The sequence below is a fragment of the Doryrhamphus excisus genome, chromosome 9, assembly GCF_030265055.1.
Source record: "Doryrhamphus excisus isolate RoL2022-K1 chromosome 9, RoL_Dexc_1.0, whole genome shotgun sequence".
Lineage (NCBI taxonomy): Eukaryota > Metazoa > Chordata > Actinopteri > Syngnathiformes > Syngnathidae > Doryrhamphus > Doryrhamphus excisus.
Genome location: NC_080474.1, coordinates 4765988 through 4790256, shown reverse-complemented (window position 1 = coordinate 4790256; position 24269 = coordinate 4765988). Strand labels below are relative to the sequence as shown.

At 39.1% G+C, this 24269-nt stretch overlaps 1 protein-coding gene across 1 annotated transcript in view; it reads left to right on the top strand.

Moving 5' to 3' along the window:
- The window catches only part of LOC131135385 (FERM, ARHGEF and pleckstrin domain-containing protein 1-like), a 64594-nt gene that overhangs the window by 4385 nt on the left and 35940 nt on the right, over positions 1–24269 (top strand). The window contains exon 2 of the mRNA XM_058081137.1: positions 397–607. Coding sequence (XP_057937120.1) covers positions 428–607 — 180 coding nt within the window. The 5' untranslated portion in view covers positions 397–427. The remainder of the gene's footprint in view (positions 1–396; positions 608–24269) is intronic.

The window sequence follows — 24269 nt, the reverse complement described above, 5'->3', positions numbered from 1 at the left end:
TCACCTTTTTTTGATCTGTATACTGATTTTTGGCTTAAGCCCTTCACCGTAAATGTATTGCTTTGAGTGTTTTATGTCCTTGATGTGTAAATATCTAAATGTATCTTTACCACTTCTCTTTTAGGCCTCCCAAATTTCAGATTTTGAAATTCTAATTCTAAATTTTTAATTCTAATGCCACATCATTCTAACTCAGTGTGACTTGTGCCTCGAAAAAAGAGGAACATGCTTGAACATTTCTGCACCCTAATTGCTTCTCCCACAGGCAACCATTAGCAGGGAGTGGAAATCCTGCTCTCACAATTAATGTGTTAATGTGAACAAAGTGGGTGGGGCTTGCACGGCTCATTTTGCAACGCACGTCACCACTGATGCTGTTTTGTGGCGTCTTTGCAGGGTAGGAAGCGAGCGGCGCAGTGAACGAAACATGGCAGACCCAGACTCGGAGCCGGTGAAGTCGAGAGCAGGGCACCGTCTGGGAGCCCCGGAGACTCTTGGCATCAGTACGCTAGACCCGGCGCACAGACCCCCGGCCATGCCCCCTGGACGGCACGTCACCGTCAGGGTCCATATGTTGGATGACACAGAGGAGCTCTTTGACGTGTCGGTGAGTGTCCATAACTTGGTTGGATTTATTGCGGCTAAGGATGAGCTGGTAACAGGTTGGCATGGCAACTTGTGCTGATGAAGCTGGAGAGATCTTATTAGTCCTGTCAGGGTTCATCCAGCAAATTTGTCTCAAGCAGCTTCTGCCGACCGCCTCCTACATATTCAAGTGTGCTGTTTGGCATGCAGGTGGGCTTGAACGTTGTATCGCTGGTGTTGACGTTTATTAGCTTTAGAGTGACACTTACATAAATCAACATAAAGGGGAGAATTTGCAGAAATCATCTAGTATATGTGATGCATGGAGAAACATCAGTTCCTCACTGAGCATGCGGAAGAATTCCGAGACGTACTCCATTAGAGCTGCGACTATTAATGGACAAATCGATGATTAATCAATTATCCAATTAACAGTTATTTTGGAATTTGATGGGTCCTGTGAATTGTGTCTTTAATTTTTAAATATTGTTTTCAGTAGTTGTCCAGTTCCTTGATGTCTTGGGTACTTTGGTTTCTTCCGATCCTCCATTTAAATTCATTAGAGCTGCGGCTATTAATGGACAAATTGATGATTAATCAATTATCCAATTAATCAACAACTATTTTGGAATTTGATGGGTCCTGTGAATTGTGTCTTTAATTTTAAAATATTGTTTTCAGTAGTTGTCCAGTTCCTTGATGTCTTGGGTACTTTGGTTTCTTCCGATCCTCCATTTAAATTCATTAGAGCTGCGGCTATTAATGGACAAATCGATGATTAAAAGATTTTACTTCCAAATCGCTGGGTATCTTTTGTTCACCGATATTTAATGTTTCGAAGTTAGCAGCAGAAACGTCTGCTTTTTACTACAGATTCTCAGAATTGCTGGGAGCGTTTTTATGAAGGGAGAATTAAATAGTAAGTAGGGATGAGTGTGTGAAATGTTTGACATAATTAATGCTACAACGCATATAAGAGCCGCCGGCTTCTCCATGTCTAAAAATATCACACGTTTAAGGTTTTTTTTTTTAATATTTAATTTTTAGTCAATACAGATTTAAATTCACCCCCAGTGCTGCGGAGTAGCTCTCTTTTAACAGGCATGGTGTCTCTTGCTGTTGACCTGAATAAAGCTTTTGTCACAGAGCTGCGGGAAAAAAAAAAACAAAAAAAGGAAGCTTTATTCAGTCAATTTAACACGCAGCATATCCTAAAATATGTAGTCAGCTCTATCTTGTTTTGCCTGGAGGCATCTTCTCAACTAACACATTTTACCAACTAGACTGTGAGGACCCATCTAGAGCTTATTCCTTATGGATGTTTTCCATTTGAGGAGGTTTCAATCTCTATTATTATTCGGAAGCCATTGCATGTATTTTAAAGGCACATTTTTGGCCTCTTGTGCACACGCTTATTTTGGTAATGGTAACACAATCAGTAACTGTTACATTTGTTCACTTCCTGCTTTCCATAACACAGTTTAAGGTTTTTTTTGTGTTTGTTTTTTTAATAATGCACCTCGTACCGTTATTCCGGTGATTATGGCTGGTGCTTGTGTGTCTCACCAAACTTATAGTAACATTTCTGCCACCTAGTGACCAGTGTTATGGTTTTATTTCATTTGAACATGCATCAGATTACAATTGAGTGCATCCCATAATCAGTTCACAGTTCCAAATGTCCAAAAGGAGTAGGAAGAAGCAAAGCTTATTAAATCCCACCCCCCCATCTGGTACTTTTACAATCAGTAACTGTTACATTTGTTCACTTCCTGCTTTCCATAATACAGTTTAAGTTTTTTTTTGTTGTTTTTGTTTTTAATAATGCACCTCATACCGAAGTACAAGGTGATATGACCATACAATGACATAATGTGTACCATAGTAAGTGTCAATATAGTGATATATATAGCACATCATGACTGGTTCAAGACTCTTCATCCTTGTATTTAGCAAACATCAACTGCTTGTATTGTTTCTTGAATTGTCTCATCGTTGTGCATTGTTTGAGGTTCTTACTCAATCCAATCCATTTTAAACCTGTATTGGTACTCGGCTTGTATGTTTAAAAGCTACCTTTTGGGTTTTTGCTGCTGTGTGATAATATGTAAGATGAAGCTGTCTCTTAGTTAGTTTAGTTTCTCTTCAAAAAAAAAAAAAAAGAACCCTCCTGCTACATGTTCTTCTTCTCTCTCAGGCAGGCCTAAGGTGTGTTTACAGGTAGCCCTGTTAGTAGAATGTGTTGATGAGAGAGTGTGAACAGGTAGAGTCGTATTTAAATTAAAAATGAATGAATGAGAACCGCTGCTGATCTACAGCATACTTTGGTCAATTATTCATGGAATTTAGAATTCCCTAACTGAGAGGTGCCAGCTTTGTTCACAAGTGAAGTTCAGGTGTATGACAGAAGGTCTAACCTCTGCTACTGTAAACGATACCAGAGGCTACACCCCTTTTTCTGTTGTTCAAAGGGCCAGGTTTCCAACTGAGTATGTTGAGTATCAGATGGTTGAGAAACAAAAGGGGGCATCTCGTCATGATGGGGGGGTCACATACCATACCGCGGCCTACTTTGTCTGCCGACCGGAGACACTCCTATGGAGATGCTAATGATGTTTGGCTACACAAACATGAATAATAGGAGATGTATTTTAAAAGGAGGCCTGTTAAAAGTGCTTTTTCATGCATGTCCCAGTAAATAATGCATCCGGCACACAAGTGGACAAGTTGGGGTTGATCCAAATTAGTTTGGATGTGGCAGAAGTCAGCGCTATACTGATTGCACAATTCTAGTCAGTATTTCAAAAAGATTGGGGGCAAGATTATGTCACAATTTAATTTGCATATTGTTTCCCATTATGCATATGCATGTACCGGAAATTCCAGACTGTGAAGTGCACCTGAATATGAGCCCCACCCACCAAATTTAATCACGTAGCGTTTAACAACATGGGATATTTACACAGAAAAACACACTATAAACCTTGCAATCTACCGCCACTCGGTGTTCCCAGCGTCACTTGCTAGCTCCGCTGATGTGCTTTTTCTCATTGTCACAGTCAAAGCACTCCTAATTCTACACTTGATCAAACGTACTTAAGATATGTCAGATCAAAACTAGGGATGTCTAATATTGTTTTGTTGTTTTTTTTTAAATCAAAACACAATCACCACATAAGACTTGAAAACATGATATTAGCATCCACTTCCAAAATTCACTATTTCCCGAATCCACATGGGAAGTGTATATACCATAAATTAGCCACATCATTGATTTAAGCCGCAGGGTTCAGTGCGCGTGGAAAAAAGTAGAAGCCTTTTGTTCAGCATTTTCGATCATTTTTATGGACACAAAAAATGAAGTAAAACCCATCAAAAGCAAAACAAAAACGCAACAAAATACAAATCGACTCTCTTCTGTCACTTCTTTTTGTGTGAGGCCATGAGGTCGCAGGGGTGCTGGAGCCTATCCCAACTGTCTTTGGGCGAGAGGCGGTGTACACCCTGGACTGGTGGCCAGCCAATCACAGGGCACATATAGACAAACAACCATTCACACTCACATTCATACCTATGGACAATTTGGAGTCGCCAATTAACCTAGCATGTTTTTGGAATGTGGGAGGAAACCGGAGTACCCGGAGAAAACCCACGCATGCACGGGGAGAACATGCAAACTCCACACAGAGATAGCCGAGGGGGGAATTGAACTCGGGTCTTTTAGCTGTGAGGCCTGCGCACTAACCACTCAGGAGCAATTGATTGCTAAGCGGCAGTAAACTAGGCCTCTGGCGCAAATTGGACACATCGAGATTCTGTACGCCCCCTCTTGCTGGAGTTGTTTGTATTCAATTGATGTTATCAGAGGATTATCCATCATTATAGCCTATGATACTCTAATCTGTCCATAGAGGCTTGGAAAAAAAATGAAAGCTCTTGTTGCCCTGCAGGGAGCAACAATGAATATGATGGATGCTGTGTGTACTAGTAAGTATACGCCGTGCAGTCTGCTACAAGATTTTGGGTCAACTGATTGAGCCTAAGTCAGCTGGGATAGGCTCTAGCACCTGTCATGCCACTGAAAAGTAGAGGTGATGTCGAACAAATATGGATATAGACTAGGGGTCTCAAACTCAATTTACCTGGGGGCCACTGGAGCTAGGGTCTGGGCAAGGCATCAGGTTTAAAAAAAAAAACAAAAAAAAAAGCATTTATTAAAAACAGAAAAATATACAAACTTTTTCAGTGCTTTGGTTCCGATTTTCTACAATAAAAGCTCTGATAAAACATTCCACTGTTCTCAAATATCTTAATTTTTATTTTTCTGCACAAAATAAGATGAGAAATAAACAAATCAAGAATAAAAAAATCAATCAATCAGTAATAAATAAATATAATAATAATAATAAAACGGCAAATAATAAAAACTTAAGAAACCACATATAGTTGGTGGGTAGACAAATTATTTTTTTCAGATTAAAATGAACAAAGCATTATTAGAGCCCTGTAGACATGACAAAACACGACTATAGTCACATTTATACTCTTTTTATTTACAACATATTGCACAACTGCAGGGTCTTGGGACACATGCTAACTCGCAAACTAGAGAGCTAGCGACTTAAACGGTAGCATTTCCTTGAAACTTAAATAGCCAAGAACTTACCACTTCCACACGGATAGGGAGGATAACTATTAACAGTTATTTAACCTTTAACATGAACATTAATCAAACGTAATAATTTTTTCTGGGTACATGATACCATACAGCATCCATATCAAACTTGCGCGGGCCGCACTAACATTAAACTTTCTTATCAAGGCGGGGGCCTCAAACTAGTGTCCTGCGGGCCACATTTGGCCCACGGGCCGCATGTTTGAGACCCCTGATATAGACCATTATAGAGAAGCAGCATCAAGTTCCTATGACTGTAAGCATGTGGAAACCAGGCCAGCAGGGACCACCCAGGCTAGAAAGACTATAAAGACAAGGCCCGTATGGCTTCCACAAAGACTCTCACAACAGTCAAGAGTGCTCGCAGTCGTCCCACCATACTGTCAGCCATTCAACGCTGAGGGTACCCAATTAGAGCAGGAGCAGTGTTCCTTGTTATCAGCTGAATGGCGATGAGAAACTTGACTTAATGAGTCGGAGCATCATGAAGGGCGTCTTTCAACTCTCTTCTTGGTATCCCGGGAACCATGACGGACTGCGCTGAGTGCAGTGTCCAGGACTGTGGAGCCCTTGAACATCACAAAAGTCAGACATGTCAGCTCTAAGCCTGACTATTACGTAATCAGATAGCACATATTGCAATTGATATGTTGTCATAAATTAAGTTGATGACATGCCCCAGCGTATTGTATTTCAATAATAATGACATTTATTAACTGAGGGATTTAAGCTACATTCACAAAGACTCACAATTTCAATATTCTGCATCACTTTTTATCTTTTTTTTATCTTTTAACACCACCCACATTTTTCAAACCAATCCAGTGTCAAAGATATTCAGCTCATTCAGGATTTTATTTCCTGTAATTTCATATTTATTGTGACAACTTTCCCATTGTAAATGAACGGGGCACGTTATGTGGTGACCCCTATTGGTGGAATATTATTGTTCTTTTTCTGTTACTGTAACATTATCTCCACTGTCAATATGTTTTTTTAAACATTATTAGAGCCCTCTAGACATGACATAACACCCCTATATTCACCTTTATACTCCTACTACCCAATATAGCAGACAAAATAAGAGCAAACAGGGATTGACCAGGGTTCAATTCCACCCTCGGCCATCTCTGTGTGAAGTTTGCATGTTCTCCCTGTGCATGCGTGGGTTTTCTCCGGTTTCCTCCCACATTCCAAAAACATGCTAGTTTAATCAGCGACTCCAAATTGTCCATAGGTATGAATGTGAGTGTGAATGGTTGTTTGTCTATATGTGCCCTGTGATTGGCCGGCGACCAGTCCAGGGTGTACCCCGCCTCTCGCCTGAAGACAGCTGGGATAGGCTCCAGCATCCCCCGCGACATGACAAAACACGACTATAGTCACATTTATACTCTTTTTATTTACAACATATTGCGCAACTGCAGGGTCTTGAGACACATGCTAACTCGCAAACTAGAGAGCTAGCGACCTAAACGGTAGCCTTCAAGTTATTTCCTTTAAACTTAAATAGCCAAAAACTTACCACTTCCACACGGATAGGGAGGATAACTATTAACAGTTATTTAACCTTTAACATGAACATTAATCAAACGTAATAATTTTTTCTGGGTACATGATACCATACAGCATCCATATCAAACTTGCGCAGGCCGCACTAACATTAAACTTTCATATCAAGGCGGGGGCCTCAAACTAGTGTCTGGCCCGCAGGCCGCATGTTTGAGACCCCTGATCTAAACCTTCTATACTTTTACTGTGAGGTGTGCGCGCTAACCACTCGACCACCGTGCCGCCCCCTCATGTAATCATACAACCTTTTTATACATTCCAACAATCATTCGCTATTTTAAATTCAGCAGGGTTTTTTTGTACGCTAGCCACGCCCACACATCTCAACTGCTTCATATTCCCACATTTGTCATAATTCAGTTCACTCGGTGGCCGTCTTATAATCTGATTGTTGCTGGTTCAATCCTCAGATTTCTAAAATGTCATCATGAGGACCTCCTTGGTGATTTTTAGCAAGGGTTGCTTTTTTCCTTGCGTACAGGTTTGGTCACATATCTTCATTGGCTTTGTTGTGAATGCAAAGGAATCTGATTGGCTGATGCGGATTTGGATTTGGAGCCGCCGGGGGTGGGGGGCAACTGCCATGAACCCAGCTCACTTTAGTGCCGCGTTACAGTCGTCAAAAGGCATTAGCGCGTCTGCTCATGCGGTAATAATGGTATTCTTTTTATACGCTCAGGCACAGGTTGGTTTAAGGAGATGGTGATAAACTCCTTTCAAACCCGCTGAGTGCTCGTTGCTTTCACGAGGAATGCAAATGAAAGTGTGTCGATAAATTGCCTCCTCTTATTATATCTCACCACGTCTAATTCCAAAATGTCTGCATCTGCACAAGGGAGACATCATAGCATCTTGATCCAGTAAGGATGTTGGGAATTTCTACTATCCAGGCGTTGTACCGTCAAAGATATTTTATTATGAGTTCACTTTGGGGAGTCTTAAAATAGACACATTTTGCTTCCATTCTATTCCCGGCGGAATAGCCGCTTCCAGGTTTTAAGCTGTTGTCATTTCTTTAAACGAAAATAAGCCAGTTATGTTCTACAAAGGGGTTTTATAGCCCCCGTTGAGGATACCATATATCACAATTACATTCGAGCGTCATTGCTGAAAGGTTACATGATATCATAGAGGCTTCCGTGTGGGTTGCCATAGTTACAAGCAGAGGATGCCGAGGAGCATCGGTTGCTGTGCTGCAGAGCGTCTTCCGCTCTTCCGTCAGTAAACTGAAGGATGTGTGTTCTTAATGTTACATCCTCGGCTTGTAGAGGCAGGGGCATTTTCGTGCCTCGACTTTTTAGAAGGCCGCACATTTGAAAATGAAAGGATATTTTGTGAAGCTACGCTAAGAAGTTATTCGATTTCAAGAAAAAAAATTGCACCTCAGCTTTGTGATGGGTGAAAAGGATGTCTCTTATTAAATTATCCTTTTTTGCTTGTAAGATTAGGGCTTTATTCTCATAATATTTGGCTTTATTCCCATATTATAACTTTTTCCCCAACCTAATTATTAAAAATCACAATTTTATTTTGTTTCTCATAATATTATGACTTAAACTAAAGATGTGTTTTCTTTAGTACTTCAACTCGATGCTCCTAAAGTGACATATTACAAACTTTTCTTTTCATATCTTGACTGTATTATATAAAAATTACACCTGTTTTTTTTCCCATTTCAACTTTCTTTTTTGAAATTATGGCTGTATTGCCGTAATATTTTGACTTTATTCCCTTAACTTAACCATTTTCTCTTAACCCTTTTTCTTTTTTGCAACCTAACTTTCCAAAAATTACAACTTTATTTGTTTTGCAAAATATTACAATTAAAAAAAGTATTTATTGTTATTGTTATTTTCCTCATAATTTATGTCATTCATTTACATTTAAAAAAAATCTTGTTGGATTCCAACATATGCCTCTCACCGTTTGGAAAATTAAATTAAATTAAATTAAATTAAATTAAATTAAATTAAATTAAATTAAATTAAATTAAATTAAATTAAATTAAATTAAATTAAATTAAATTAAATTAAATTAAATTAAATTAAATTAAATTAAATTAAATTAAATTAAATTAAATTAAATTATTTCTGCTGCTGTTTTTTGTGTGAAATTTGCATGAAATCATATTTTTAGAATTTGCTACAGATCCATTAAACATTTATTTCCCAGCATGCCTTGCGGTATTTTTTTTTTGTAAAAAGTTGCCAAAAAAGTTGTGGTTAATGTGGCTATTGCTTCCCCAATTAAAGAGCCTATTCCTTTTTAGCAAGCTAATGCACCTCTGACCATCTTTTGTGGGATTCAGTGGCCACAATTTACAGTATATAACATTGATACCCCTGATCTAGATCATAAACCTTGCATAAATGGCGCAGGGTCTTAGACCATCACATGACTTTTTTTCTGATTATTTGTTGACCCAGTTGTTTGGGTGGCCATGCATCAACCCTCTCACTGTCTTAGCTCCCGTGAATGACACGCATTGAAGACGTCTTGCGTCATTCTTGCACCAGCTGTTTGCTGTATGACCACAACATGCACTTGACTCCTCCCATTTCTGCTCTCATGCTTTTTTATCACAGCAGAAAATTGAAATTCTTCAGTGCAGCGTTGGAGTGTGGGGGTTGTTTACCCATGTACCCCCCCTCCCACCCCCTCTACCACCATCACCACATATCCCGGGAATGTAATTTTGTTGCAGAGGGCGATCGCCACAGGAGATGAGCAACAGTGGGAATAAAGTGGAGGCTGATGTCAGGGAATGCTAACATCCCTTGAACGTTGGGAAGGCTCTTTAATCTTCACGGGGAGGCGAGAAGATTAACGATGACAATCAGCGCTTCCAAAGCAGTGCGACTCCTAAATTATTAGGCGGAAGCAGGGGAGATTGCGGAGGAGCTCATTTAATTAACACGTTTGACGGAAACACATCCACCAAGCATACTAACAAATTGCTCTGTTGCTAATTGTTACTGTATCAGTTAGAGATGACTGCAAACTGCACTTCCACTATAATACCATCTTCAGGTATATGACGTTTGTTAGGGCTACTTTTACTAAATGAAGAGCTGTTGTCGGTGTCTTAAATTAAATTACATTACATTACATTACATTACATTACATTACGTTACATTACATTGCATTACATTAAATTGCATTGCATTACATTACATTGCATTACATTAAATTGCATTGCATTACATTAAATTGCATTACATTAAATTGCATTACATTACATTAAATTAAATTATATTATATTATATTATATTATATTATATTATATTATATTATATTATATTATATTATATTATATTATAATAAATTACATTAAATTGTATTATTATATTATAATAAATTACATTAAATTGTATTATATTACATTATATTAAATTGTGTTATATTATATTAAATTGTATTGTATTAAATTAAATTGTATTATATTATATTAAATTGTATTGTATTAAATTAAATTGTATTGTATTATATTAAATTGTATTGTATTCTATTAAATTAAATTGTATTATATTATATTAAGTTGTATTGTATTGTATTAAATTAAATTAAATTGTATTATTCATTCATTCATTCATTCATTTTCTACCGCTTTTTCCTCACGAGGGTCGCGGGGGTGCTGGAGCCCATCCCAGCCGTCTTTTGGGCGAAAGGCGGGTCGCCAGCCAATCACAAGGCACATATAGACAAACAACCATTCACACTCACATTCATACCTATGGATAATTTGGAGTCGCCAATTAACCTAGCATGTTTTTGGAATGTGGGAGGAAACCGGAGTACCCGGAGAAAACCCACGCATGCACGGGGAGTAAATTGTATTATATTAAATTAAATTAAATGAAATTGTATTATATTAAATTAAATCAAATTGTATTATATTATATTACATTAAATTTAATTAAATTGTATTATATTATATTAATTAAATTGGATTAAATTAAATTAAATTGGATTAAATTAAATTAAATTGTATTAAATTAAATTAAATTAGATTAAATTAAATTGTATTAAATTAAATTATATTATATTTTATTATATTGTATTATATTAAATTGTATTATATTGTATTAAATTAAATTGTATTAGATTAAATTAAATGGTATTAGATTAAATTAAATTATTTCTGCTGCCGTTTTTTTGTGTGAAATTTGTGTTAAATCATAATTTTTTGAATTTTCACTGATATTGACCGATACCGATCTGTGGCACCCCTAATATAAAAGTTGTTTTTTTTTTAGAAGCTGTGTCCCAATGACATGCATTGTTAGCTCGCTGATATTACCTCATGTTATAATGCACAGAGAAGGGAACGAAATATGCGTTCATTTTTCACATAAGGATTGTGAATGATGGGCAAAATTCTCCCAAAATGCAGTTCCCCTTTAAGAGTAATATTGAATAAAGTGACTATAAGCAACATTTCTATACAGTGTTTGCTTTGCATACTGTGCACGCTTTGGCAGGAGGAAGCATGCCTCTACTATAAATCTCTCATGTTGTTCCTATGGTAACCTAGCAGGGATGTTCCTTTTGTGGAACACCATCATCACCATCCAGTTGACACTATCAGCTTGTTCTGTTGACAAAGAAACGTGACCTGTGATCGCTATTGTGATGGCGGATGCTCTTGACTTTCCCAACCCGTTCATGCATTATTCCATTCAACCTTCTCCTTTGAGGAATCCCGCTCATCCATTCATTAAGTTGTTGAAGTGCATGCAGCGTTGTCTCCCAGTGTGTGTGTGTGTGTGCCGGGTGTGGCAGACTCTTCCCAGCCCCTGCCGTCTGTGATGTCGTCCTGCTCTCCAATAAAGGTTAATCCCTTCTGGGATTGGGTGTGAGCAGCGACACGACCCCCCTTTTAATGAATTAATAATTTCTCATTGAGATTCAGATGGATAATTAACATATCTGCTCTGAACAGCACAGGATTATCTTGTAGTGCTTGTTTTACCCGAGAGCACCGGCTTGCCCCTTTTGTCATCTCCTGAATTTCCATTTTTAGACGTTGGCGTGTGTGTGCTCTTGTTTGACCTCAAATGCTGCTTCATGACAACAGCAAAAATAATCTCATAGTTTCCAAAGAAATAAACACTGATCATGAAATGCAATACAATTGGTGTGTGATGCTGGTGCAAAATTGCAACGCTCATAAATCAGCATCAGAAGGAATATCTTTAATATTTCATAAAGCAACACATGTCAATATGATAAGATGTGTGTTTTTTTCCAAAATATTTCAACTTTACTCTTAAATAACTTTTGTTAATAATAATAATAATTTTTCTCCAACCAAATTTGCCAAAATTCCAACTTTTTATTTATTTTTCATACTACAACATCATTAAAGTAATATATTTTTTATTTAATGTGCCAACTCTATGCTGCTGAAATTACTTTATTTTTCCTCATAATATTACACATATACTATCAAAAACTTTTTACTCTTTTTCTCTTTTTAATGTTAATATTTTGACTTTATTCTTGTAAAATTATAGATGTTTTTTTTATATTTCTCATGTTTTTTTACATTTTTCAACTCGTAAGCTTTCTTCTGATAATTATGAATTTATTTTCGTAACATTGTAACGTCATTCACAGTTTTCCAAAAAATTTGTACACTTTTTCTTGTTTTGTTTCTCATAAAATCATAAAAGTCCTTGGGAACGCTTGGGAGTGCGACCGACCAATGAGTGTTTAGGTCGGAAGCAGGAAGGCCATGGAAACACTGCAGAAAGAGGTGCAGATTCTGGAAGATCTAGAAAGCTTTCTGTGTAGGTTATTATGTGTAGCTGCTCTATAGGAGTCCACAACCGAATACAGAGCGTCAAAAATGAACTGCGAGTGTCGTTTTTTGTCTTTTAAGCAATTAGCATAAGCAAAGTGCCTATAACCATCTCGTGTGGCATTCAAGTTCGCCACAGTTTATAAATATAAATCATCAGGGTGTGTGAGTCCAGTCCAACAGTATCATAAACCTCTAAAGCAGGTGCTCCTTGGTTGCCATAGCAACAACAACTGCATTTCTCCTTATGACAGGTCAGTATACCACCTTTATGACTTTATAGTTGTGATTTTAAAGTCTTATTATTGTCGCTTTGAAACAAATGCTTGTGTTTGTGGCCTGGTGATATCTTGCGGCTGCTTCAAGGCTATTCCCAAAAAGCATATTTATCATGGACATATGAAGAAAAATGTTCATTTCTGTACCTGGACGCTTGGGTCCTGCCACCAGCTTGGCTGTAATTGAATCCGGGGCTCTATGGGGACATGTGGGGCGGGACTGCGGGTGAAGAATAGCTTGAACAATGAGGATCGTTCAGTTTAAAATTAATTAAATTATTAAATGAATTTAATTTAATTTTTGCAAAGTTAGGTTGCAAAAAAGAAAAAGGGTTAAGAAAATGGTTAAGGGAATAAAGTCAAAATATTATGGCAATACAGCTATAATTTAAATTAAATTAAATTAACAATATATATATATATATATATATATATATTAATAATCTGATCTTATTATATTAATAATAATTTAATAATAATTAATTTAATATATTTAATATAATTATAATATAATATATTTAATTTAAATTACATTTCTGCTGCTGTTTTTTGTGTGAAATTTGTGTTAAATCATAATTTTGCTACAAATTGATTAAAAACTTATTTCCCAGCATGCCTTGTGGTACTTTTTTATGTAAAAAGTTGCCAAATGGATGTTGTGATTGTAGAAAAAAAAACGAACTGATCAGTGTGGGAAATTAAAGAATGAAAACCAGAAGCTGCAGCTGTGGAATTAAAGCCAGAAGTGTTGCATAATAGGCCGCGGGGAATCGCAAAGCTGTGGATTCATGCGGAGCGGCCAAGCTCGGCTTCTCTCCACTTTTTTTTTTTTTTTTTTTAGTCACTCAGAACTCTTTTGGCAGGATTCCAGCTTCACCTGTACAACCACTGAACCTGATATGCGGAAACCAAGCACTGGTCATTGGGGGCCATACTGGGAATCATTCTTAATAGATTGAAATGGATTTGTCTCCAGGGACTGTCTGGTCCGTCGCACGAGAAGCAGTACCAGCCAGGATACACAATCATTTGTACAAATCTGCCTGCAAGACACGTAGTCAATATACACCTCCATTAAATGTGATGTAGTACTGCAGTTCCATTAAAAATCATCTCACTGTTTCCTATCATTATCTCGGGGGCTCGACTTGTGGAGCTCATGTTGCAGCCAATAAGTCTTTTCTCGTCTCATCCTAAAAAAGAGCATGTGGTCCCAAATGGCGACGGGTTTCGGCTGTATTGCACATGCATTTGATTAGTTCAACCGCAGTCCAATGGCTGCAACATAACTGCGGTGATGGCGCTAATATGACGTCTAATATGGATCACGCGCCTCAAGTTAACGGGGGCTGTCTTTTCATGGCTGCGTCTCACTTTTAAGAACGGTTTTGAAACTGATGTTTGCCAGAATAATGAAATTGCGAAGGTTTCCAGTCATGATTTGAATCTAATCCAGAATCGAATGAAGTCTATGTTGATATTGTCTGGTCAAAACAGTCTCAGAATTCATTTGAATCACTAGCCACGTATACATGGACCCAAATAGTCCAATTGAATTCGGTTTATTTGCTCCAACGGAAAGAATTGAATGTTTGTATACACCTCATTCCGAAAGAAAAGTGCCAATCCGAATGAACATATAATCGGATTCCCAGGGGTGGAATATTCCTTTTCCCCAATCCGATTGAGGTATCTTGTACCCGCTCAAACGGAAAGTCTTCTTCGTCGTGTTTTTCTTCTGTTGTTTATTGGTGGTTGGCAAGCAGCTTTCGGTGTGCATTAGCGCCATCTGTGGAACAGAATCTAAACCAGTTTTATTCAAAAAGAAAATATATATCAAAATAAAACATGTCCCTAGTTTAATTATAAAATATTAGCCAGATTGAATTTGATCTTTTCCTGTTTAAATTTATCCCGGGTGCGTTCTTTCAGCGCATGCTCAGATATGACGTAACACGCAGATCCAGACGTTCTTCACTTTTAAAAATGGAGGCCAGCAATCGGCATTGGACTGCTGCGGAAAGTTTGTTTTTCCAAGAATATCAAGACTGGGCGGATGAAAAACTGGCAAGACGGAGTTATTCCAACAAGGGAAAGAAAAACTCAGAAGTCGGTATCACGTGATGTTGATGTTTGACTATTCTGTTTGATTATAGCGGCGCATGTAGACAAGAGATTGGAATATTCCTTTCCATGGATACCATTGTTTTTGGTAAAGTCATTCAGGAATATTCCATTCGGAAAAGAGGAAAAACTCCTCATGTAAACATGGCTGGTGATATACAGTAATACCTTCTCACGTATTAGTCCAAAAATATACATATTTAAAGCATTTTCAAGCATTTAATTAAGTAAAAAAGACTCAAGTAAAGTGGGGTTAGACACACAAGCACCAGACTTGATCGCCCGAACAACAGGCTTTTATTGCAGCGTTGATCTCACAACTGGCACAGTAATCCCGAACACAAGCTACTGTTTGTTGCCGTGACCCACGCCAGGCATATATATGTACAGTGTACATAAATACTCATATTTATACATTGAACATATACTGTATGTGTTCTTATATTTCTATTGGGAGTAGATGTTGAGGGTTTGGTCATTATAAAAGTAGCTCACAGGCTGGAAAGGTGTGAGCAGTAAGATACTTTACATGTGTACACAAGTGTGTGAGGCATTTTGAAGAGAGAAGAAGAGGCTTTTGGAGCTATTTTTATTGCAAATGTTGTGATCCAAAATCGAAAGAAAACGTCAATCTTGCAGGACGTTTTAGAGAGGAGTGTCTTTTTACGGGGACATAGAGGTAATAGTCACTTCTTTATGAATTATTTACATGTGATTTGACGCTCTGTGAATCTGGACGCTGGCAGTGGGCGTCACTGCTGATCTTTTATGAAGGTCTTAAACAGATGTTCTATACTCTATATTCTATGTACTATGATGAAATCCATTTCTCAATAAGGAATCCTACTTCATGGAAATTCATGGTCGAGTCTGGAACCAATTAATCAGGATTAACGAGGGCCGACTGTACTTCTAAGGTTTAAGTATGTTTGACACACTCATCGATGTAACCCCTGAATATTAGCAGAATTAACAAAAATAGAAAATAATAGTGTTTGTTGGAAAACCTACTTTTGTGGTTTTTCTCTTCAAAATTATGCGTTTTTTTGGCCAGAAAAACTCACCCCAATACATTCAAACCTCAGTTTTTGAATCGCCAATCCTAGTTTTTGGCGGAGTGGTAGTGCTCTGAATAAGAAGATGATTTTTAGTATACGTTTTACGCAGCTTTTCTTGCATTTGTCACGTATGAAAATTCAACAACATTTGCAAGCATGTCAAGTGTGGTGAAAAATCGGATTTTCCCGGAGTCCTGGAAACACTAACCCACACAGTCGCACTTTACAAACTTGGAAAAAAAAATCAGCCCTTGCTACCGGTTTCACAGAACGTCACAAAATTTGGTGGTGACGTTAATCATGACAGGATGCACAAAAAAGTCTCAAGAACCAATATTCCAAAACAAACAGTGGCCATTTTGGTTTTATGCCGACAAACCAGGGATTGGCACTTTGACCAAATGATCTCAAATGAAAGTCACGGATACTAATTAGACAGACGGGCGATTATCACATACTACAGTATTAATTGGCCCTGTACCCTAGAAACCGCCCATGAATGATACGGGAAAAGGCCGAAATGATACTGTGTCAAAGCCCAGGGCAGTGATACTGATAAAATATAGAGTTTAACCATGTCCAGTATCAGCCCCCGTAGCTGTCCACTCAGAGCACGCTGCTCTGGTATCGTGCCCGTGAAACAACCAATCAGAGAACGGCGCACGAGCGTGAACACACAGCGTTTGTCTGTGCTCTGTCAACATGTCAGCGGTTGACACTCCCGGCGAAAGACAAATAGGGAAAATAGCAAACAGAATATTAGAAATGGAACGTTTTATCACCATTAATGAGGAGGACAGACTGTTGATAAAATATTATTGTTGAAATATTTTTGCAATTATTGTGTTTACACTGTTTAGATGTAATACATGTAATAAACTGAAAATTTTCCGGGAACAAAATGGTCTTTTGATTTAAATAGTACGTGATAATAAGCTCATGATTAAATAGTATGTGATAATAAGATCATCACATGGTTTGTCTGGTATCAGGCCCGGTATCATGCCCCCTCGACCTTCGGTCTCGGGCTGATACTGACACTTGGGGGCATGATACCATGTGATAACCTATAATTGTGTTACCGCATGAATTGATGGAGTGGATGTCGATTCAGTCTAAACTAGTTTACTGTCTGAAGAAGCCAACGTGGCATCAACCCTTCCCTATTTTGAACATTTTGCCTTTTGAAGGACAGTATTTTGACAGCTGATCTCCCACGGGGCGACTATGCCGCATCTTGTTGTGTTACCATGGAGACGTGTGTGAAAAAGTAAGCCAGCTTCATGAGATGGCATACCATTTTTATCCAAGGGAGGGAAAAAAAGTTGTACCCGATGCATTCATCTATTCATGTGTTGTTGAATTAGTCAGGAGGATCTTCGCTTCGCTCTGCGAGTAAACCTCAGCCTCCGGTCGCTGGGTGTGCGTGCGTGTAGCGGTATCACATCCCACATCCCATCTAGTCGGCTTAACCTCTCAGCCAGTCGTTTTGGATGTGCCTGACAATACTGAAAATAGGATGTGTTCTTAGCGCCCTTTTGTACTTTAGCCTCCAAAATCTGCGCGTGTGATCGCAGTAATTGCGTCATTATGTCACGCAGAAGGGAGGGGGGGGCACAATGGCACCCATTGCTAGGAGAATATTAGTTAAACTTAAGGACATTTCCTGCCCCTCCAAATGAGTTTGCATTTGTTCCACCTCATTTGTTAGGAGGCAGAATTCTTTCAATGTTTCCATGGTTCCCGGTGTTGCTCTTTCACTGGAGAAATATTGGAGCACCTAAATCCTTCCAGGAAGTGGCGGCCCTGCAGACGTGCAGCAGCAGCTGCCTCCGAAAGCTTTGGCGTCATATTTACTATTAGCGCATAAACTGCCATCATTCCCATGGATGCCATGTGTGCCTGTCACTTCTGTGGACTTATTTTCCTCCATGCCGTATTCTTTCCGTTGGTAGTGATTACCCCCCCCCCCCCCCCCCCCCCCCGATAAAAACAGTAAGCAACTCCAAGCAGATGTGGCAAAACTTTTCATCCAGAAGTTTATATTTTACAGATGATAATTGCTTCAGTCGGGGGCCACCATGAAGCTGACATGTGTGCTCTCAATAACTTGACACATTTTCATTCCGAGCTGAGACGTAGCCCGCACAGTTGCCAGGCAACAAGGTTGCCATAAGTCTCTGTATACAGTCATGCCTTGCTTACATCATATGGTTCCAACATTGCTTCCTCTCTTTAGCTCGCTTTTTATCATATTTATTAACAAATGATATAATAATTTTCATTCATTCATTCATTTTCTACCGCTTTTTCCTCCTACTGGAGCCTATCCCACCCTGGACTGGTGGCCAGCCAATCACAGGGCACATACAGACAAACAACCATTCACACTCACATTCATACCTATGGACAATTTGGAGTCTCCAATTAACCTAGCATGTTTTTGGAATGTGGGAGGAAACCGGAGTACCCGGAGAAAACCCACGCATGCACGGGGAGAACATGCAAACTCCACACAGAGATGGCCGAGGGTGGAATCGAACTCGGGTCTCCTCGCTGTGAGGCCTGCGTGCCGTGCAGCCCTAGTCCATGCACATATTTATTAATACAACAGCTTATTAGGTGCAGTATAGTCGTCTCCTATTTATCTTAACTTCTAAATACAGCTTTTACCATTATTAGAGACCTCAAGACATTAAATAACATCCCCACAGTAATCGTTACACTAATATTGCCCAGTATTCATTCATTCATTTTCTACAGCTTTTTCCTCACGAGGGTCGCGTTGGGTGCTGGAGCCTATCCCAGCTGTCTTTGGGCAAGAGGCGGGGTGCACCCTGGACTGGTGGCCAGCCAATCACAGGGCACATATAGACAAACAACCATTCACACTCACATTCATACCTATGGGCAATTTGGAGTCGCCAATTAACCTAGCATGTGTTTGGAATGTGGGAGGAAAACCGGAGAAAACCCACGCATTCACGGGGAGAACATGCAAACTCCACACAGAGATGGCCGAGGGTGGAATTGAACTCGGGTCTCCTAGCTGTGAGGCCTGCGTGCCGTGCAGCCCTAGTCCATCCACATATTTATTAATACAACATCTTATTAGGTGCAGTATAGTAGTCTCTTATTTATCTTACCTTCTAAATACAGCTTTTACCATTATTAGAGACCTCAAACCATTAAGTAGCATCCCCTCAGTAATGGTTACACTAATATTGCCCAATATTCATTCATTCATTTTCTACAGCTTTTTCCTCACGAGGGTTGCGTTGGGTGCTGGAGCCTATCCCAGCTGTCTTCAGGCGAGAGGCGGTGTACACCCTGGACTGGTGGCCAGCCAATCACAGGGCACATATAGACAAACAACCATTCACACTCACATTCATACCTATGGGCAATGTGGAGTCGCCAATTAACCTAGCATGTGTTTGGAATGTGGGAGGAAAACCGGAGTACCGGGAGAAAACCTACGCATGCACAGGGAGAACATGCACGCAGAGATGGCCGAGGGTGGAATTGAACTTGGGTCTCCTAGCTGTGAGGCCTGCGTGCCGTGCAGCCCTAGTCCATCCACATATTTATTAATACAACATCTTATTAGGTGCAGTATAGTCGTCTCTTATTTATCTTACCTTCTAAATACAGCTTTTACCATTATTAAAGACCTCAAGACATTAAATAACATCCCCACAGTAATTGTTACACTAATATTGCCCAATATTCATTCATTCATTTTCTACCGCTTTTTCCTCACGAGGGTCGCGGGGGGTGCTGGAGCCTATCCCAGCTGTCTTCAGGCAAGAGGCGGGGTACACCCTGGACTGGTGGCCAGCCAATCACAGGGCACATATAGACAAACAACCATTCACACTCACATTCATATTCAATTTGGAGTCGCTAATTAACCTAGCATGATGTTGGAATGTGAGAGGAAAACCGGAGTACCCGGAAAAACATGGAAACTCCCACTCCGAGGATGGAATTGAACCCTGGTCTCCTAGCTGTGAGGTCTGCGTGCTAACCACTAGACCGCCGTGCCGCCGCTTTAATATTTTCTTCCTGTTATTATTAATTTAGATTTCCCACTGCATGCGTCGACCTTGTGACTGGCGGGGTTGAGTCCAAGGTGTTTTTCACCCACTTCCCATCTTAAATCAACACATAAGCTTCCCCATGACCTTGAACAGGGTAAGCAGTATTAAAGAAGGGGATCAATAGAGTAGCATAGGGACCATTGGTTCATTCTCCATAAATAAACATACAAATCTGTATGAGCTTCATTCCCATGCTAGTCCAGCCTCTTGCCATTTATGTGTCCGTTTACTGCAGAACTTGTCCGCCGATGGTTATTTTTGAGCCCTGCGGTTCAGCCCCGGTGTGTGTGAGACACCGTTTCCGCTAATGACAAAGTTTGGTGTGTGAAGTCACGAGCGTTCGCATCGTTACAGTAATGGACTGTGCATCACAGGGCAGAGAGCCCCTGGATTTGGCGCTCTGCAAGGCTAAGTCGTTTAAGGCTAATCTGGAAGAGGCCGATTGATTGGCCTCAGCGGGAGAGCAGCATGTGCCACTGTCATTGTTTATTACTGGTGAAGATTAAGGTTGGAAGCAGGTAGGGTGAGCAGCAACCATCCGTCTATTCCGCCGACGCCCATAGTCGCAGCATCGTAACAGTGTGGCCTCACTTATACCTTTTCGGGGATGTGATGGGGTCCAAACCTTTTCCAACAAGGTCCACATTCCAAATAATGGATGAATGCAATGGCCATATGGTTTCATATGGTTATGCTCGAGAAGTGTATGTATGATTAGAATTGTTTGTGTTATGTTTTTTTTCAAATATTTTTTCAAATATATATTTAATTAATTTATATATATTTAATATATTTATATCTTCACAAATAATCTTGGTTTATTTTGTTCCCTTAATATTATGACTTAATTCCCACAATATTTTGACTTTATTTCCATAATATTACGACTATTTTCCCCAACCTAATTTTCTCCAAATTACAATTTATTTAGTTTTGTTTATTTTTTGTAATATTCTGACTTTTAAAACCAGTAACATATATTTTTTTTACTTTATTGTTTCAACTCTATGCTACTAATAGGATATTATTTTTAGATTATTCTAGCAAAATTGCCACATTTTCTTCTTAATATTTTGACTTTCTTCTCATAAAAATTACAGCTTTTTTAAAATTTTTTGTTTTGTAATATTATATTATTCCCATAATGTTTTTTTTACTTTATTCCCTTTTTTCTTTACTTTTTCTGCAGCCTAATTTTACAGAAAAAAGTACTTTGTGTTTTTTCTCATAATACAGTATTACAACTTTGAAAAAATTACACCTTTTTCTTTAATATTTCAACTAGAATATTTGTTATTTTATTTTTTACAATGTTCTCGTCAAAATTACAACTTTGTCAACATAGAGCTTTATTTTCTAAATATTTTGACTTTATTCTTCCAACATTGCAGCTGATATTTCCACTGCTAATACAAGTGTGACTTACAGTCTGGAAAATACTATATATATATATATATATATATATATATATACAATATGTATTCCATGTGGCATGGTTTTTACAGCATTATTTTCAAGTTCTGAGCTGTGCAGTGAAGTAAATGTGAAGCGAAGCATCCTCCCTGTGGGTGACAGTAATCCCCCCTCAGAGGTGGGGGTTTGCTGTGGTGACCAACCGGCAGGGGGTCCACAATTTGCAGCCTTCTGAAAAGGATGAAAGAACTAGAGGCCAGTCTTTTTGGAGAAAATTCCAAACCACCTGCTGCCCCCCCTGCTTACTTTAATGAATGAGACAGTGAAAACATTTAATGTTTAAAAAAAAAATGGTGGTGTTGTCGCAACATGCACTGATGTGTGACAACACCACCATTTTTTTCTTCTTCTAAGAACGGTGGTTTTCGACTGGTTTGGCTGTGGGCGACCCAAATTGCTCAAAATTTTCACCTCAAATATCTTAGAATGAAGATTTTGCTTTTGCTTCCATACAAACAGCTGATCCAATTATCTCTCATAGAAAACCTGTTCATGACCTTCTAAGTACGGTTTAACATTAGAAACCTCTTGACATGAAATAACACCCCTATAGTCATCTTTACACTCTTATTACTCAGTATATTTGACATAAATGAGGCTGTTGCTTATGTGTGTTGCTGTAAATGGCTTCCAGTGCCCGGGACAGGAATTGACGTCGGGGCCGTAATGGTATAGCCCGTGTTGGGGATTATTATCATTGAAAGTTGTGCTCATGTGTTTCACCCAACATGATAGTAACATTAGTGACACGTAGTGGCCAGTGTAAATCACATCATGTCCTTCAATGCATCTTCTGAATGCCTTTATATTTGTATTTTACTTCATTTAGCCAAGACCCGAGTTTGATTCCACCCTCGGTTATCTCTGTGTGGAGTTTGCATGTTCTCCCCGTGCATGCGTGGGTTTTTTCTGCGGGTACTCCGGTGTCGTCCCACATTCCAAAAACATGCTAGGTTAATTGGCGACTCCAAATTGTCCATAGGTATGAATGTGAGTGTGAATGGTTGTTTGTCTATATGTGCCCTGTGATTGGCTGGAAAGAGATTTCCCCTACTTATTATAGATAAAAAAACGTATTTGTGCCTGCGATTAAATGCGATTAATTCTGAGTTAACTGTTGCAGGGGAAATGCGATTAATCACGATCAAATCTTTTAATCGATTGACAGCCCCAATTTATATTGATATATGTATTAATATATGTATCTATACATATATTTTTTTGTTTGTTTTGTTTTGGGGCGGCACGGCGATCGAGTGGTTAGCGCGCAGACCTCACAGCTAGGAGACCAGGGTTTAATTCCCCGTGTTCTCCTCGTGCATGCGTGGGTTTTTTCCGGGTACTCCGGTTTCGTCCCACATTCCAAAAAACATGCTAGGTTAATTGGCGACTCCAAATTGTCCATACGTATGAATGTGAGTGTGAATGGTTGTTTGTCTATATGTGCCCTGTGATTGGCTGGCCACCAGTCCTGGGTGTGCCCCGCCTCTCGCCCAAGTCAGCTGGGATAGCGGTAGAAAATGAATGAATTAATTAATTAATGATCTTTAGCCATCATTTATGGTTGAAAATGCATAATTTATGCAAAAAATGTTTAAATATGCAAATTTTCTGGTTAATAATAGGCTGTATTCAACTATGAAACAGCATGCTGGAATTTGTGAGTTAGTGGAGACTAGTGTAATGAGGTAGAAATTAAATTAGTAGATGACAATATATTGTCATGTTTTTATGTATATATATATATATATTTTAATTGTACTTCTTAAAAGCAACATTAAAATCGCGTTTTGTCTCGTTCTCGTGACCCAATCTTGTGTCAGCTCTTAAAGCATACAATACGTTTAGGCAAACGAGACAGTACTGACACATTCAACATTTGAAGTGGGTGGTACTACAGAGAATTGTCGCCACCTATAGGAGCATTACTAGATGACACCCTGCTGCAGGATTATTTTCTTTTATTTTTTGCCCAGCAAAGACCCACTAGTGGAGAATCTCCTTTTCTCCTTCCTGTTAGATTTCAGCAAATATTCCCACTCACAGTTGTTCTGATCTATGACGCCCTATAAGAGTGGGAGGTCCCTGCGTAGAGCTTCGGATCATAATTCAAGGTTCAGGGACATTGCGGACGATACAGGATGTTTCATGAATTATTGTTGTTTATGCCAAATCAGTATGCTTGTAGCTGCGACTTTTATTCCCACCGTGTCCTAAAGGCTGAACTGATGTGACGGGAATGCTTCCTGACAGGCGAGGCAGCCCCGGTCGTCAGCATTCAGGGAGGGGGGGGGACACGCAAAAGGTTTTACTGCTGTACAGTAAATATCCCAGCACCGCCTCCTGTGTTGTTGTCCCATTAGAGATAAGGGGGGTGTAAAGCTGTTTATTTAGTGTGCGCACCCAACAAACATATGTGTGATGGTGCATCCATATGTGCCGGGAGAGTGAGCGGGATTATCAGCAGGTTTGCACCCTCCTCTCCCTGTCCAAGCCACCCCAGGAACCTCGGTCGTGCATGACCTGAATCACAATGAGCTCTTACTGCCACTGACCTCCCTGTCCTACTCCCCCCTCCCTGACAGTCAGCGTTTACCT